Below are 17,194 nucleotides of genomic sequence, written 5' to 3' on the forward strand. Positions count from 1 at the left end.
CACAAAGAAAGCACAGCAAGGTGAGGGGTGAATAGGTATGGGCAGTCTACAGTATGTGGGAGTCATGAAGGCGTCTCTAGGGTGGGGTGATATGGGAGCCTGGAAGGGAAGAACAGAAGGAGAGGGAATAGCCAGGGGAAAGGCCCTGAGGTGGGAAAGACTTTTGAATGCTTGAGGGTCGGAAGAAGGCCAGAGACTGGGGTGGAGATGGAGTTGGTAGGCAGGTCAATGAGGCTGTAAGGGGCCTATCAGTATTTTGTTCCCAGAGCAACAGGAAATCTCAGTAAGGTTTTACACGGGGGCCGCCACGATCACAGCAACACAGAGAAGATGCTGTGCTGGATGGCTCTGTGGGTTGTGGGGCAGGGGTGCATTAGGAGGCTGACTTAGTGGTCTGGGCAACGGCTCTCTAAAGATGGAGGTTTGAACCAGGATGTGGTGGTGTAGGTCGTGAGAAGTGGACAGGCTGGGGGATAGATTTTGCAGGTAGAGTCCAAAAGGTGAGCTTAGATTAGTAATTGAACCAATAGCTTCTCCCCATTCTACTCTCCATCTCCGCATTCTGTTGTAACAAGAATAAAATCTAGAGCATGCATCTCCAATTTCTGAAGCTCATCTTCATCTGAGATGAGCATGCAGGCCTCCAGGGAGGGGCAAAGGGACGCCTCTGACGCCAAGGTCTTATACCCTGAAGAACAATGCTGCCACCTGGCAAGGTGGTCCGTGGGACGCCCCCATTCTGCACATGGCCAGACTGAACTCAGAAAGGTGCAGTACTGCTCAGAGTCACCAGCAAGGTTGGAGTGGGGCTGGGATGGAATCCTGGCTCTGTGACTTTGATGCCAGTGATCGCTTGGCTGCCCCACAACCCAGCAACAAGACAAGGTTCTCAAGTTCACAGCAGCCTTGAAAATCTCAAACCTGGCAGGCTCACACAAACAGAAGAATCTCCCAGTAACAGTGAACTACTACTGATCTCAGTTCTGCCACAAAACAGCCACGTGACTTTGGTCAGCCTCCACCTTGCTCTGAGCCTGAGACAGGCCTCCTTTCAGGGGTGGACGAGACCAAACAAGGTAATATACGAGGGCGGCCTATCTCAGCCACTGGCCCCTACTGGTCCTCAGTGTAAATGTGAAGGACAGGAGAGGGAAGCCCCTCACAGCCCAGCGGCCCTCACTCTGCTCCCTGCGCCAGGACACGATACCACCACGATGGTCCAAACTGAGGGGAGAACACATAACCTCACGGAAAAATGGGCAAAAGCATGAATGAGCAACTCACAGAAGAGTAAACATGCACAGACAGTAAACTGCATCACTTTTCAGGGAAGTGCAAATCAAAATGACAGAGAAAAAGCACTTCACAACCATCCCTGAGGCAAAAATGAAGAAGTCTGGGCAATCCCAAATGCTGGAGAAGCCGTGTATCAACACCGCTTGCTGGTGGGAGTGGTGCTTGGCAATCAGGGGACATTCACACCCTGTGACCAGCAATTCCACTCCTCTGTATATATCCAAGGGAAATGCATGCACAGGGGCGCTGGAGACGTCCGCCAGGACGGTGGTGGCGCTGTTAGGGACGGCAGATGTCAGAGACAACGCGGACCCCGCAACCCAAAGTATGGGTGCACGGACTGACATCTACTCACTACAGCCAAAGTGAATCAACAACAGCTACAAGGAGCATAAACAAGTTTTATTACCAGTGAGTGAAAAAGTAAATCGCAGAAGATTTCATATAGTGTGAAGGCTTTCTTCATAAAATTAAATACAAATATTTGACTTCCAAGTAATATATTTATATGATAAATTAAACATAAACAAGCAAAGAATGGGAACCCCAAGAACCAGGAGAGAGAAAGTATGGCCTGGGAGGGAGAGGCAAGGGGAGCACAAAGGATCCTCACAGGGGTGGGTGTAAATTGCCCATCCTCGCTCTATCAGGCGGTAGATTCAAGGGAGGGTTCACTGTACTATTTAAGAAAAGGAAAAACCTGGAGGGGGCTGAAGGCCTTCTTAAGTCCCCAAGGGCCACACTGGGTCGCAATTGATAAAGCTGATAGGGGCCACACACCACGCCCAAATAATCCTTGGCATTTTAAGACCCTTAAATAGCCAGTCTGTCATTTCACCTGAGGCTACTCACCCCTGCCCCCTGAGGCTGCAGACTCCTCTTCACCACCCCCTTAGCCATCAAACATCCATTCTTTGTACCACTGTTCCCTCTGCCTGGGATCCCATTCACTGACCAACGAAAGTCTTCCCACTCTTCAAGACCCAGGTCAAGGGCCATCTCACTGTCCAGTCCACTCCTCCCATGTTGGAGTCTCACCCCTGAGCTCCCACCACACCCCATATGCCTTCCCCAGGCTGCAATCTGGTCGCTCATTGTTAGGGATCGAATTGTATCCCCTTCCCCACACAATTCATATGGAAGTCAGAATGTGACTGTATTTGGATGTTTGACCTTTAAGGGGGTGATTAAGTTAAAATGAGACCATTAGGGTGACCCTAATCCAGCCTAGTGTCCTTATAAGGAGAGGTGATTAGGACACAGAGATATTAAAGTCATGCACACACAGGAAAGACCTTGTGAGGACACAGTAAGAAGGCGACCATCTGCAAGCCAAGGAAAGAGACCTCAGAAGAAACCAAACCTGCCAGCACCTTGGTCTTGGACTTGCAGCCTTCAGAACTGTGAGAAGATAAACATCTGTGTGTAAGCTGCCCAGCCTGTGGTGCTTTATTACAGCGGCCTGAGCTCGCTAACAGAGTCGTGAGCAGTCCCTGTCCCATGAGAAATTGTCTGGGTGGGGTTCCCAGGCTTGGCCAACAAAAGCACTGCTGCCCTTGGCCTCTGAGGTTGTTTTGGGATGGACACACAACCAAAAGTCAAGCCCTTTAGCTGATCCAGTCAGAGGGAACCTTCCGCAGTTGCTGCCAGGGAAAGTCTTTTCTCCTGGGGTGGCTTTAACTGGGCTTCAGTTTCTAGCATCTAAGAGGGCCCTGCCCATGGCCTCCTCCTCAGATCTATGCAGTAGAATCTGGAACACTCAGAAGGGGGGACAGAGCCATGAAACAAAGGCAGAATGGTGGACTGGAGTGGAGGTTGTGGAAGTGGTGGAAGGCGAGTCTTCAGGTCTCACCATAGGATGGAGAACCTATGCCAGGGAATACAGCCCACCCCGTACCAACGCACAGATCCTTAGCTGGTCTCATAGCTGCTCTTAATAAAAGACTACCCTTCCCAGCTTCCCTTGCAGCTAGGTATGGTCATGTGACTAAGTTCTAGCCAATGAGATGTAAACAGAAGCATGGGGTGGAGCTTCTGGGAAGTCTCTTCAAAGGCAAATGATGTGTCCTGCTGTCCAAGTGTGAATTTGATGGCCAGAGCTCCCAAAGTCAAAGACTACACTCCTGATCCCTCACACTACAAAGCGGCCCTTGTTGGCTGGTCATTCCCAGAAAGAAGCAACCCCATGGAGTGAGATCACTGATGAAGAGCCCAGAAAGTCTAAATTTGAGACTTGCTTCTTGGTACCCTTGATCAGGATACCTATTCATACACAAGGAAACCAAGGCTCAGAAGGGAAGTGACTTCTCAGACTTGTGGGGATGCAGTTCCCATCTTGACCTCATCTTCCTCTGCTCCCACTACCACCACCTTAGAAGGGTAACTCCTTCCTAAGTGGCCTTTAGGTCTTCGTCTCCCTCCATCCTGGCAGCTCACTTCCAAAGTGGATCTCCACTCATGTGTCCACAGCCAATGTCACCTCCTGCCTAGAAAACGGTACCAGACTCCTAACTCCCATCCTTGCCCTCTGCAGTTCATTCCATTCTCAGCAGCCAGAGATGCTACTAAATCTGAAGTTGGGTCCTGTCACTACCTTGTTGTCCATTCCCTGAAGAAAAACCCATCCCCCTGACTTGGCCTCACAGACGTTGCAGCTCCTGGCTCCTTCTCTGACCTCTGAGATTTCCTCTTTCCCCTCTTTCGCTGTTCTCCAGCTACCCCAGCCTCCTCACTGTTCCTCCAAACAACAAATAAGTTCCTGCCTCAAGGCCTTTGCACGTGCCGTCCCCTTTGCCTGGCATGCTCTTCCCCCAGGTGTACCTGGGGCTCAGCGCCCTCACCAATCCAAAGGTCTTCCCTGTCAACAGTTTGCAGCAGCCACCTCCAGCCACAGAGGGCACACACTAAATATTTGGTGAATGCATGAGTGAATCAATGAATGACATAATGAACAAATGAATTCTGTACCAGGACTCTTCCAGAATTCCTACTTGGTTGAATCATACGATGTTTCATTTTTGTGGGCCAAAAGTAGTTGAATTGTGGCTCTTTTATAAAATGTGACCTTACTTTTCGCAGTCACGCGTATGCTCAAAATTCTCCAGTTGCTCCCACCACCTAGAAATCCAGACTGCTCAGATTGACCACACTGTGGTTCCTCTTCTCTTCCAGGCCCTGGTGTCACTGTCCCATGGGTTTTCTAGGACTCCTCTCTTTGTTTGAACTCTCTGAGGCCACGCTGCCTCCCCAAGCCCTCCTCTTGAAGAATGCTCCTTGCCTCAGGCCTCTGCTCCTCCCATATATACGTACTGGTAGTGCCTCCTGGCAGCATTCCCCCACCTTGGCCTGCCATGGATCCCTCAGCTGTACAACTCTGGCTGTCCTGGGGGAAGTGAGGGGGTGGTTCTGCTGGACAGCAGAGGCCCTGCACCATGGCCTTCCACTGCACCCCAGCAGGCACTGTCACGGTGCCACCAATGGGCTGGCTGCCCCAAGACTGCAAGCTGTGCTGGGAGACCCTGCCACTCACTTCTGTTGACCTTGGGTGGGTCCCTTTTGAGCCTCAATTTCCTCATCATGGAAATAATGCCAGAGCCCAGGCCTGGCCCTCAGAAATGGGGAGTGGGATGTGAGCAAGAAAAGGCAGAAAAACCACAGGTGATGACAAGGGAAGGCTCACAAGATGGAGATTTCAGTGATGTAAATGAGAATGCCACCTCAGAGTGTGAGCTGGGGCAGTCTCTGTCTCTCTAGGCCTTGGTTCTCTACCTGAAAAGCAAGCCCTAATGTTGGAAAGAGTGGGAAGAAGGGCAGGGGGTGCAAGGCAAAACCTACACCACAAAGATGCCAGAAAGGGAGTGCGTGTGGAGAGGGGCCCTGCAGGAGGAGGCCACCACGCCCCCTGCCAGCCTCACCCCAAACTCAGCTCCTCAGGGTCCCCTCAGGTATAAGACGGCGGCTACAGAAGATGGTGAGGAAACAAGACTGCTGCAGGACCCAGATGAAGCTGTTCCTCCTTCCAAGAAGAAGGGGGAAGAAACCATTCAAGGGTGAATGTGGCAGGAGAGCTCTGGCCCCAAGGAGCCGGCATTCTCCACAGGTGACAAGCAGATGCAGACAGTGCCAAGTGCATGGCTGAGGGGATAGGGCTTCGTGGCCAGGGGGACTTCAGACAGGTGAGCAGGGAGGCTGTGGGCCACCTGGACGCTGGGAGGGAGCCACGTGCACGGAGGCTTGGGGTATGGGCTGTGGGAAAGGATCTGAGGTGGAAGAAACTCATGGTGTTGTAGCCCAAGAGCAGGACCCATCATGCTGTGTTTGGGAAACAGGATGAGGCTGGGTGGGCAAGGGGGAGGGGAAGAGGGGAGCAGATGGGGGCAGAGGTCAACAGTGCCTGATCCACACTTGGGATTTCATTCTGACCCCAGGGTTTCAAGTAGGGAAATGACGTGGTATGATTTCCATTTACAAAGGATGACCCTGCCTGCTGGAGATCTGCAGGAAGGCCATGAGGCAGCAGGGTGATGGGGGGCCCATATATGCTAGCTATGTGACCCAAGGGGGAGAAAGTGAGGACTCGAAGCAGTGACTGGGTTTTAGGTGGATCTTTTCCATTAGCATTGGATTTGCTGATGTTGGGGCTGAAGGAGAGAGAGAACTCAGGGTGCCCTTTGAGCAGGTGAGCAGGCCAGGTGAGCCACTCCAGCGTAAAGAAACCTGAGGCTGATCTGACTTTCAGGGCAGTTCACAGCTCAAAGCAAGCCTGCAGAGTTCCTGGCCCCCCAGTCTAGACACACACAAGCAAGACACACACCCCAGCCTTCCCCACCCTGATCAGGACCTCCCAGCGACCAACCCCTTCCACCAGGCTTTTCTCATACTTGCTTTGAAAACCAAGTGTGTGGCCCGACACTTTGTGCATGTCTGTGTTTGTGTTCGCACGCATGTCCGAGCAACACACAATCCTACAAAACAGGTGTTGGAAATTCAAATGCGCATGGCAGCCAGGCAAGCCATATAATGGTGGATATAGGGTGGGTAATAGAGAGAGGTGGGGACAGTGGCAGTGAAAGAGCTGCCCAGGCTCCACCTAACGGAAGCTGTGTTCTCAGCTCCAGCCTCATTATAATTATGTGGGTACATGTGTAAGCCATTTTTCAAAAGGAGCCAAATTCATATTGTTAGGTAAAACAGCTAATTTTAAATTTGGGGCTTTAGTGGAAAAAACAACATAAGTGCTGTATCAGCCACTTAACATTTTGGCCACTGGTTTTCAACTTTGCCATAAACCGTCGGGGTGGTCTGGATTCGAACCAGAGAACTGACCCTCATTAGGAGATCTGAATTCAAGTTGTGGCACCTTCGGGTTCCCATATTGGGGGGCATTCCACCATGGGGCAGGAAGGCTGTCCCAGAGGGCTCCTCAGGATATTCTGGTCTCCCCATAGCCTGTGAGACCCTTTTTGCAGTGTCTGGGTGAGCACATACCCACTTTGAGCTCCTTCCCGAAGACGGTGCGCTCCCCCAGCGCTGAGCAGTTCCAGCGGCCATTGCGGAACTGAAACTGACACTCGTCGAGGCCCATTTGCGAGCCTTCTCCTATGGCGATGATGGCGTCCGGCCGGCTCTGGCAGATCGCCCGCTGTCTGGGAGCCAGGCCTGGGATCTTGTTACAGATGATGCTCGCACCCAGAGCTACCACCGAGGAGAAGCCACTGGAGCAGGGGACACAGAGAGACCGAGCATTAGGCCAGCAAGCTAGGGGCACAGCCTCCAGGCCCCGCTGGGTATGCAGCCTGGCCACCTCACCCAGCATCTCCCAGAAGGGTTCTCCCAACTTTCTGATCCTGCACCCCCAACCCCTGCTTATTCATTTGTGACTTTACATTGGTATTTGTGCAGTGTGTATATACAATAGTAATTAGTGAGGCTGGGTTTCCTTTTTAGATACAAAAAGAGATGTTTGTCACAAACATAAATGTTGAGTGGACGAAGAAAGTTGCCGTTGTAGTGATAGTGGGATTCAATTGAGATGAAGTTTAAAATCATGCAAAATGAAACCCGGTATTGTTTAGAATCATCTCTATGTGGGAAAACCACAAAGGCAAGCAAAGGAAACTACGAAGTTTCATGAAGCAGTTATCTTGGAAAGATGGTGGGTGCACAGACGTCCATTAAAAAACAACTGTTCGCACATGTTATACATATGCTCAGGTATGTATGTATGAGTGATTACCCCAAAAAATCTTTAAAGAGGAATTGTTGATAGAAGTTCTAAGTATTCTCTCCCTGCATGCCGATGGAGCATGTGTATCCCTCTCTGGACACGACTGGCCTAGAGGACACTCACGACTCTTCTGGCAAGAGTCACTCACTGCGTAGACACACACTGGACACCTATCAGCTGCCAGGCACTATGATGGGCCCTGTCCTCAGGAGCTAAACAGCCCTGTTGGGAAGGACTCCCTGTAATCATTTTGCATATCTGAACACGGGCTCGTGGAGATTGAGACGTGCAGGCTAGCAGGTGAGGAAGGCTGGCAGGAGCACAATGCACGTGTGACAGAGGAACACAGTAGGCCATTTCAGACGTGATGCACACTCTGAAAAGAGTAAAGAAGGCTGCTGTGATGGCAACTAGCTGGGGGGGCCAAGGAGGGCCTCCCTGAGGAAGTGACAGTGAAGCAGAGACCTGACTGGTCAAGAGCCAACAGTGGAAAGGTCTGGGGAAGAGTATTCTGGGCAGAGGGAACAGAAAATGCAAAGCCCTGGGAAGGTAACCAGCTTGGGGTTGCCAAGGAACAGAAAGAACCCACAGAAGCTGAAGCAGAACCAGAGTCTGGGAAGGAGGACAGTCTGGGGAGAGGAGATGGTTCAGGGCTGGAATTGTCTCAGGTGGTCAGGAAGCACTGAAGGGCTGCAAGCACAATACTGACAGGATCCCATTCTCCAGCCCCGTGGGAGAGGACTAGGGATATCAGGGCAGGAACAGGGAGGGTGGGCAGGCAAGAGGTGGTGGTGGCTTGGCTTGGTGGCAGTGATGGGGTAGCTGCAGATGGAGTGGAGCAAACTCGCTGATGGGCTGAGGGGAGAGATGGGGGAGGTACAGGGTAAAGACAGGGTGTCTGGCCTGCGGGTGGAGCCATCTCCTAACATCAAGATAACCTCAAACAGTCTCCCACAGTAACCAGGGTGATGCAGATATCCGTTCCTTTACACAAAGATGGCCCACTGGTCAGGAGCTTCCTTTAACCGTCATCAAGAGTACTTTGAAAGAGAAGACCTAAGCCCAGATGTCTCACTCTGGTTATAATAATAAGAGCTTCCACTTATCAAGGACAATGGTCAGCCACTGGGCTATGTGCCTCATGCTTTCCATCCTGGACTCAGATCTGGGAAATTGTTCTGGAATTGGAATTTTGTTTTAAAGTGTCAACAGCACCAGAGATGAGACGATGCTATGCCTTTCCAAGCACATAACTGACCATCCCTGTTCTCTTTCACTCTGTTCCCACCTCACATCAGCCCTCTTCCTGCCTCAGACCCTTTGTTCTTGCTGGTCCCTCTTCCCGGAAGCTCTCTTATCCCCTGAGCTTCACATGCTTGGCTTCTTGTCATCATTCGTGTGACCTCAAGGGCTCCCTGTCCCCCCACGCCACTCCTGCTAACTTTCTATTACAGTCTGTTTTATTTACTTATACTCTTCATTGCTCACGGTCCTCTGAAATATCTCACTGTACGTTTTGTCTTTACTTTGTGTGCTCACTTGCTTACTGCCTTTCTCATGAGAGCTCTTTGAGGGCAGGAAGGCTGTCTACTGGTTCACTAAATGGCGACTGAATGAATGGGCTGTAGAGCTTCAAAAATGTCACTCAGAGCGAGTGCCTGCCCCCACACATGCACTGGCTGCATCAGTCAACTTGTACAGCAACCCTTCTGTGTACCAGGGCGATGCGGCGGAGCCTGTACCAAACAGCCCGTGAGAACTTTCTAAACAGCCTTGTTGGGCAAGACTCACCATATCCATTTCACATATCTGAAAACTGAGGCTCACAGAGACTGACACATGGAGGCTAGCAGGCGATGGATTTGAGACAGGAGCCTGGGGAGAGCTGTCGGTCATTCGTCTCAGCCATTAAAAGAGAGTCTAGCATAGAGGCAGAATATTTGAAATGTTTGAGGAGCAGATGGCACAGCAAGATTAAGTCAAGTGCAGGTTCTGGTCACAAGTCAGGAGGACCCTTTGAACACCTAGCTGACCGCCAGGAAACTCCTAAACCAGCAGACAGTATAATGATATATTAGGGTCAAAAATTTATAGGAACAATAGTCTAGCATCTAATAGGTCAGCAGGCCGAGTGCCAACTAAGTTTCCTTCACCTACTAGCTGTGTGACCTCGGGCAAGTTACATTTCCTCTCTGTACTTCAGTTTTTCCCATCGCTAAAATGAGGATATTGGTAAATACTCCTCACCTCATAGGCTTGCCGCAAAAAGTAAACGTGTTAAAACATGGAAAGTGCTTAGGGGGCGCTGTTGTTGATATTATTATTGTTGTTGTTATTATTATTATTGGATCTGATTGTAACAAGGTGCTGGTGCTTGAGTCACTTGAACTATCCAAATAAAATAAGAATGCCACACATGCCCTTACATCAGTCCTGCGCATGGAGGAACCAGTCACATCTGGAGAACTAGAAGGCCTCTTAGGAACTTTACCCCTCATGCCCATTTTACAGACGGACAACCTGAGGCTCACGGAGCATTAGGGCCTGGCCCCAAACCGCCCTGCAACTCCTTCCGACCTGGACCTCGCCCCGCCCCAAAGGGCAGCCTCTGGGTCGCAGGCCGGCGCCCTCCCTGGCTCCCTCCCTCTGGGCAGCTGGGCCCCCGCGGGGCCAATGAGGTCTTGGCGCCGGCGGGAGGTCGAGCGGGCGGGGCAGCCCGGGGAGGTTATTTTCTGTTGTTTTCCCTTTCTCTCCCCTCCCAAGTCCCTCCGCCCCGTTTCTAATTAAAAAGCAGATAAAGCCGCAAGCGGCCAGCGCCAATCGGCCCGACAGGCTTCCTGGATGCTGGATGAGCGCAGGGCGGAGGGGGCGCGAGCCAAGGTGAAGATTAAAGCAGGGGAATACAGAAAAGCCATCCAGACACGGACGAATCAATAACACTTAAAACACACCGGCAGGCAGCGCGCTAGCCGCGCAGCCGCCTCTCGGCCCGCGGTCGGGGCTGGCGGGGCTCCTGGTTCGCTCTGCGCGCACCTGCTTGCTGCTACTGCGGGTCACCGTGCGGAATCCCCGCTCTAGAGACGCGGGGCAGGCAGACGGGGGGAGTGGCAGTGACACAACACAAAGGACCTGCCACACACACCCTCTCGCCGCAGCTCCCGCACCCAGCCCCCTCCCCAAGGAGCGCGGTGGGGAGGCTCCCTGCTGCGGGGGGGGGGAGCAGGTTGGACGCCACCTGCCAAGGGGGCCCATTAGTGCCAGAACCTCTGTCAATCCCTGAAGCCCCCTCTCCCCCACCCCTCCTTGCTTCAACGCATTATCTTCCAAGTACAAAGGGAGACTGGTGGTGCAAATGCAACTCGGAGACGCGTCCCGTGTCGCCCCCTCCCACCTCCCGGCCAGAGCGCCGCCCCACGCCCCACCTCCGTGGAAACGCAGTGCTGAAGCCGTGAGGGCTGCTCTACCCGCGAGTCGGCGGACTCCGGCAACCAGTTTTAGGGGGCGTGGTGTCCCGCCTCTCTCGGGCACTGGCTCTGCGAGCTCGTCTCCCTGGGTGTCTCAAACCAGCTCTCGTCCTACCTTTGTGTGTATTTGTTGCGGCTGGTAGGCGCTGTCCCCTCGGCCTACGAAAGGGCTCCGGGAGCCTCAGGGTCCTTGGAAATCGGGTGGTGCCAGGGCTCAGAGGAGCGGTGTGCACTTTTTGCCAGCGCACGTCCCTCCCTCTGGGTACCTGTTCCCTGTTGCACGGACCGGCCCCGCCTGCCACCCGGGGACAGCCCTGTCTCTCTAGAAGCGGCTGTGGCCGCGCCTCTGCGTACAGAGTTCCTCTCGGGTTCGGGGGTCTAAGCTCCCTGGGAGCGGTGTGGTCCCGCCTTCGGGTTCGGTTTTCCTGCTGGACCTGTTGTTCCGATGCCCGGGTCTGAAGGGCTCCTGGGATTAGCTGACCCTTTGCAGCAGCTAGCCCTCTTCCGAGTCCCCCAAGGCGGAGCGTCCCCACGGGCTGTCTCCGGTTCTGGGGGCTTCCAGACTCCTACGTTCTCAGGGTGGCCGGTCCCCTTGCCCATGCCTCTCGAGCTGTGCGCGGCCCTGGGATGCCCGCCTCCGAGGAGCCTTTGTGCGCCCACCGCTCCCGCATGGTGCCCACCCGGCTTCTCTGAGGGGCCACGGAAGTTGGTGGCCTACGGCGGCTCGCGAACGGCACAACCTTTCCCCGGGCCACGCCAACTTTGCCGGGCCACGCGTGCAGGGGCTGCGAGCGGCCCTTACCCGATCCGGAGGTAGACCATGCCCAGGCTGAGAAAGAGGTGGCCTAGGCAGCGCCGCGCTTTCCGGTTCATAGTCCCCGCTGGCCGCCGGGGTCGCGGGCCGAGCTGTGCTGATCCCGCGGGCCGGCCCCGGTAGGGCAATCAACATAGCCCGCCCGGGAGGCGCGGGCCGCGGCGTCCCCAGGGCCGTCTGTCTGTGCGCCCGTCCGCGCGCTAGGTGCCTGAGCCTCGCCGGGAGCGCGGGAGCCAAGGAGCGGGAGGAGGGAGGGAGGAGCGAGCGCCTCGCGGGGCGACGCCGGGCTCCGCGCTAGCTGCCGGTGCAACTGTGCAAGGTGCGGGGAGTGCGGGGGCGCTGTAGCCACCCGCCCCCGCCCCTCCCTCCCCCCTTTCTCCTGGCCCTCCCCCGCCCGCCTCCCCAGAGCGCCCGCCCCGCGCCCCCGCGCCCGCGGGACCCGGCCGCCTGCTCCCGGCGCGCGCTCGCGCCTTGCCCCACGCGCTCCCGCGGCGCCCCCTCCCGGCTCCGGGGCGCGGAACCGAGTGAGGGGACGTGGGAGCCCCCACCCGTCGCTAACGCGCAAGTTTCGGGGAGAGTGGGCGCCCAAGGACTGCCCTCGAGTTGGGGGGAATCAGGGCTCGGCCAAGAACCGCTGCGCCCTGGCCTCGCCTCCCCATCCCCTTCGAGGGGCCGGGCTTGGAACTGGCGGAGGGGCGTTAGGTCGTACCCTGGTGTCCCCTTCCCCGGCTTCCGAGACCCGCTCTGCAGGACAGCGCCCCCTTCCTGAGGGCTACTGGCAGAGCGGGGATAACTGGCTCAGCAATATTCCCCTCTCAGCCGTTCTACTCTAGTGGGGACAGCAGGTGGTTGCCCAGGTGGGGCAGCCACGAATCCGGCTCCTAGCGGACAGTCGGAGTAAGGTTGAGGCCTGGATGCCCCACAAGGATCCAAGACGTGGAGTTGCGGAGCCAGCCGAGAGCGCAGGGTGCCGCCGACTACTCCGCGCGCGCTGACGGCGACACCTGGCGAGCGCACTGCGTGGTGCAGCGCGGCCTCGCTCCAAGGGACAGCGCGCTGGCTAACTAGAGGTGCTGAACCCTTCCTATGACATACACCCCAGACCAGTGACTTACGGGCTGCTAGACTCAAGTTTTAGCTGAAGATATTAAGGCTCGGGGACGCGAAAGTGTTTTCCCAAAGTCACCAGCTAGTGAGTGGCAGAGCTAGATTGGAAACAAGGCGTGCCTGACTCTAGTATGCCACCCCCACCCTCCCAGGCCAAGCCTGGCTATCCTTCAGAATTGCTGTTTTACACCATGCACTCGTTTCCTGAAAACTACCTACCGTTCATGCATTTCATTCACATTCCACAAATGTCTGTGGGGAATGACACCGTGGTGGGGAACCACGGATACAACAAGGAACAAGAAAGACAAGTGTCCTTCTTTCTCTCTTGGAGTTTGTGAGGGAGACAGTCCAGAAATAAACAAATACATAATTTCAGACTTCCCGGGGCAAATGAAGATGATAAAAGAGAGTTATGGGTGAGACAACACTGGGTGCTGGAGGATTTATTCCAAGTAGTGACATTCCAGCAGAGATCTGAAGGACACAGGATTTGGGGGGTGGGGGTGACATTTCAGGAAGGGCAGCAGTGAAATGTCCCACAAGGGGATATGGGCCTGTGCTCAAGGAAAAGAAGGAAGGCTGTGGAGGTGGGCAGAAGGAGGTACATAGATCCCAAAGAGCTGTGTGGGCATGTCAAGGAGCTTAGATTGCAGTGAAAAGTTTGGTGGGAAGACATTGGAGGGATAAGAAGAAAGGGTGATTCATCTGACTTGGGTGTTCTGTGGCGAATCCACTAGCAGATAGGGCTGACCAAAGCGGAGCCAGGCAGGCCAGTGAGCAGACCACCCAGCAGTCCAGGTATGAGACATTGGTGATTTCGGTTCACGTGGCAGTTTTAAAACGTGGCCACAAAGTTATTTGACACACCTCCAGTGCTCTTTCTGTTTGAATCTGGATGGGTTTGTGAGGGCTTCAACCAATCAGGTATGACGGAACTGATGCCGCAAGACTTCCAAGGCTATGTTGTGAGACGCAATGCAGCTTCTGCCTTGGCTGGGACACGCCTGTCGGATCCCTGAGCCTTGCTGGAAGGAGTCTGGAGGCTGCCATGCTGTGAGGAAGCTCAGGACTACTTAGAGGTCGCATGTAAGTGTTCTAGTTCACAGTCCCAGTGGAGTTCAGCATTGGAGTTACCTGGGCCCAGGTGCCAGACATGTGGGCTAAGGAGCCACCAGATGGTCCCAGCCCCCGACCATCCAGCCGTCCCTGCCTTTGAGTCTTCCTAGCTGAGGCACTGTGGACAGTGGCTTTTGCAGTCATCCTTATGTGCCCCATCCAAATTCCTGGGTCCCATAACGGTGAGTATAATGAAATGCTTGTTTTATGCCACTATATTCGGGGGTCACCTTGTCACACAGCAGTCAAACAGAAAGAACTAAAGTAGAAGTGGAGTGCAGAAAAGATGGAGGACTCTGGGCCTAGCACTGATAGAACTTGGAATGACCCAGTGGAGAGGTGGAGGGGAAGAGAGAGAGAAGAGAGGAGTAAACAATGACTCATGCTAGCCGGTGTCCTCGAATGGATGGAGATGTCACTGAATGATGGGGGGTGGGGCGGGGGTGGGGGTGGGGGTTATGAATTGAAACAGCCAAAGGTATGGGAGGAAAAGTCCCAGGGTCTGTCTTGGCCATGCTCTCCCTCCTGTGCGCCTGCTCTTCCCCTCCTGACTCACCCCAATGGAGTCAGCACCGAACCCTCCGCTGTCTACCCACAAAGCACGGCTCAAATGCCTACTTTCTTTTCTATATGTATCATCGCTCTCTTAGAGCAAAGACTCGTTCATGTCACACTCACGCCCTGGACGTTGGGCAGGTGCTGGGGACACAGCAGTGGATCAAATCAACCCATTGTCTGCTGCCCTGGAGTAACTAGCTTGAAGACTGATTTAATTATCAAATACATAGACAGTACTTACTGTGTACCAGGCACTGTCATTAAGAACTTCAGCATATTAACTCACTGAACAGTACTGGGAGGTAGGTGTTACTGTTCTGGTTAATATTATTACCAGCATAATTATCATCATTTTACAGTATGGGGAAAGCAAATCATGAAGGGGTTAAATAAAGTTCCAATCTCCCACAGCCAGTACATGGCAGAGCTGGGATTTTAACCTAGAGAGTTTTGGCTTTGACACCTGCCCTGAACCCCTCGATTATGCTGGCTCTGTAATGGAGAAGAGAGACTTGGGCCACTGCAATAGAAAAGGTGTTAGGCATCGAGCTGGGCGGTGCGCAGTGGACTATGGGAACACAGAGAGAGGGGCTCCCTAGCCAGCATGGGTGGGTCAGGGAAGGTTCTCTGGAGGAGGGGTGCCTAAACTGGGATCTGAAGGAATGAGCTGGTGGTAACCAGGTAGAGGTTTGAAGCTGGAGGAAGCGGGGACCATGAAGGTCTGAAGGGTCTGGAGAACGGAGTGTTACAGGCAGTGGGGGTGGGAGAAGAGTGCAGAGAACGAGCCCAACAGGGAGTCTGGGGAGGTGTTAGGTTGGTGCAAAAGTAATTGCAGTTTTTGTCATTTTTTTTTTAACCTTTTAAACCACAATTACTTTTGCACCAACCTAATATTTAGGGAATATTAATAAGTTTGGGCTTTATCATAATGGGAAGCAGAGGTGTCACATGATCCAATCTATGTTTCAGAAGGCTCGTGGCAGCTGCTATGGGGCAGAAGGGAGCAGGAGATGCGGGCATGAGGTTAAACTGTTATCCGGGGAGAAAAGGCCCAGCCCGGCCAAGGCTAGAGGCAGTGGCAGGGAGAGAAGTAGCTGGATTTGAAAGCAGAATAGACAGGAGGACAGGCCGCAAGGGCAGGACTCTGTCCTGTGAGACACGGGCTGGTGAGGGCAACATGGAGCTGGATGGGGGAGGAGCCAGTGAGAGGGTGATGAGCTTGGTTTCAGAGGTGCCAAGTCTAAGGTATCTGGAGGGCACTGGAGGGGCAGCCAAAGTGTGTGGGGGCACTCACGAGGAAGGGTGTGGGCTTTGAAGGTGACGGATGTCCACAGCTAGAAGCGGCAGTCCTTCAGACCCAAGCGTGGATGGCAGGCTGCAGGAGGCCTAGTCAGGGAGCCCAGGGCAGACCCCCAGGAACTCAGCATGCTCTGAAGAACCAGGTGGGGACAGGAGCTGCTGGAGGCACCTGAAGAAGACTAGCCAGAACTTTGGGCAGTTACTGCTGGAGCTACTGAAGGAGCAGAGTTTGCAGGCTCCAACCTTGCAGGGCAGTCAAAGACTGGAAGGGTCCAAATCATCACCCCAGCTTCCAAAGGTCTTTACATTCTGGCTCCAAATTCCCCTTCCAGCCTCCACGTTTCCCAAATGCCCTGTACCCATATCACAACAAATTAGTGGGTTGTCACTCACATTTACAAAATGGAAATAGAGCAGAAAATAACAGAGGGCATGTACATAATAAAGTTCTAATTGTGTGCGTACATATATATCATGTGTATATCATATATGTATTAATATATAGTGTGTGTTGTGAGTTGTGGTTTAAAAAAATGTTGAGACTTCTCTTTACCTTTTTTATTAGGATTTGTTGGGGTGACAATGGTCAACAAAAGCACCTAGGTTTCAGGTGTACAATTCTGTACTGCATCCTGTATCCACAGCATTATGTGTTCACCACCCAGAGTCAGCGGGAGACTTTTTGTTCCACCCTGTTATTCCTTTGCACGCACCTGGAATGTCTTTCCCCGTCTTTTCCACCTGGCAAACTCCTAACTCATCCTTCAAGGCCCACCCACATAGGAATTCATCGGAAAAGCTTTCCTTGATGAACATTGCTTCTGCGCTAGCCACTTGGTCTCTTCTCGTTCATACGTTTATCAAAACTTGACTGAAGACTAAGGTGTGCCAGACCCTGTGCTGGGTGTGGGACACAGCAGAACACACAACAGACGCAGCCCTCCTTTGAGGAAAGCACATTTTAATACATTTCTTCCTTTGTGCTCCATGACCCCTGAGCTGATCCTGGCAAAGCTCTTCCCACCCAAATGGTGTCTGCATTCACGCCTCTCCCTCCTCCTGCACAACGTGAGCTCCTGTCCTACAAGACCCTGTGTCCTGCATCTCTGTATCCCAGCACCCAGCATCGACCGTAGCTTGATAACAAGACCACAGACTTTGGGGTCCAATAAGCCTGGGTCCAAGAGGCCCAGCCCAGCCAAGGGCTGAATCCCAGCTCTGCCACTTAAGAGCTGCATGATCCAGGACAGGTTGATTTTTGAAAGTTTTGGGTTATCCCTGGGGCTAATAATTTCCAGGTCACTTCATCTC

General features: G+C 53.5%; 1 protein-coding gene across 1 annotated transcript in view; it reads right to left on the reverse strand.

Annotated features, from left to right (window-relative positions):
* The window catches only part of WNT7A (Wnt family member 7A), a 62,469-nt gene extending 50,355 nt beyond the window's left edge, over positions 1-12,114 (reverse strand). The window contains exons 1-2 of the mRNA XM_081078630.1: positions 11,789-12,114; positions 6,784-7,010 (exon numbers count right to left, since the gene is read on the reverse strand). Coding sequence (XP_080934756.1) covers positions 6,784-7,010; positions 11,789-11,859 — 298 coding nt within the window. The 5' untranslated portion in view covers positions 11,860-12,114. The remainder of the gene's footprint in view (positions 1-6,783; positions 7,011-11,788) is intronic.
* Between the last annotated feature and the right edge of the window lie 5,080 nt (positions 12,115-17,194).

This window comes from Rhinolophus hipposideros (assembly GCF_964194185.1).
Source record: "Rhinolophus hipposideros genome assembly, chromosome: 2".
Lineage (NCBI taxonomy): Eukaryota > Metazoa > Chordata > Mammalia > Chiroptera > Rhinolophidae > Rhinolophus > Rhinolophus hipposideros.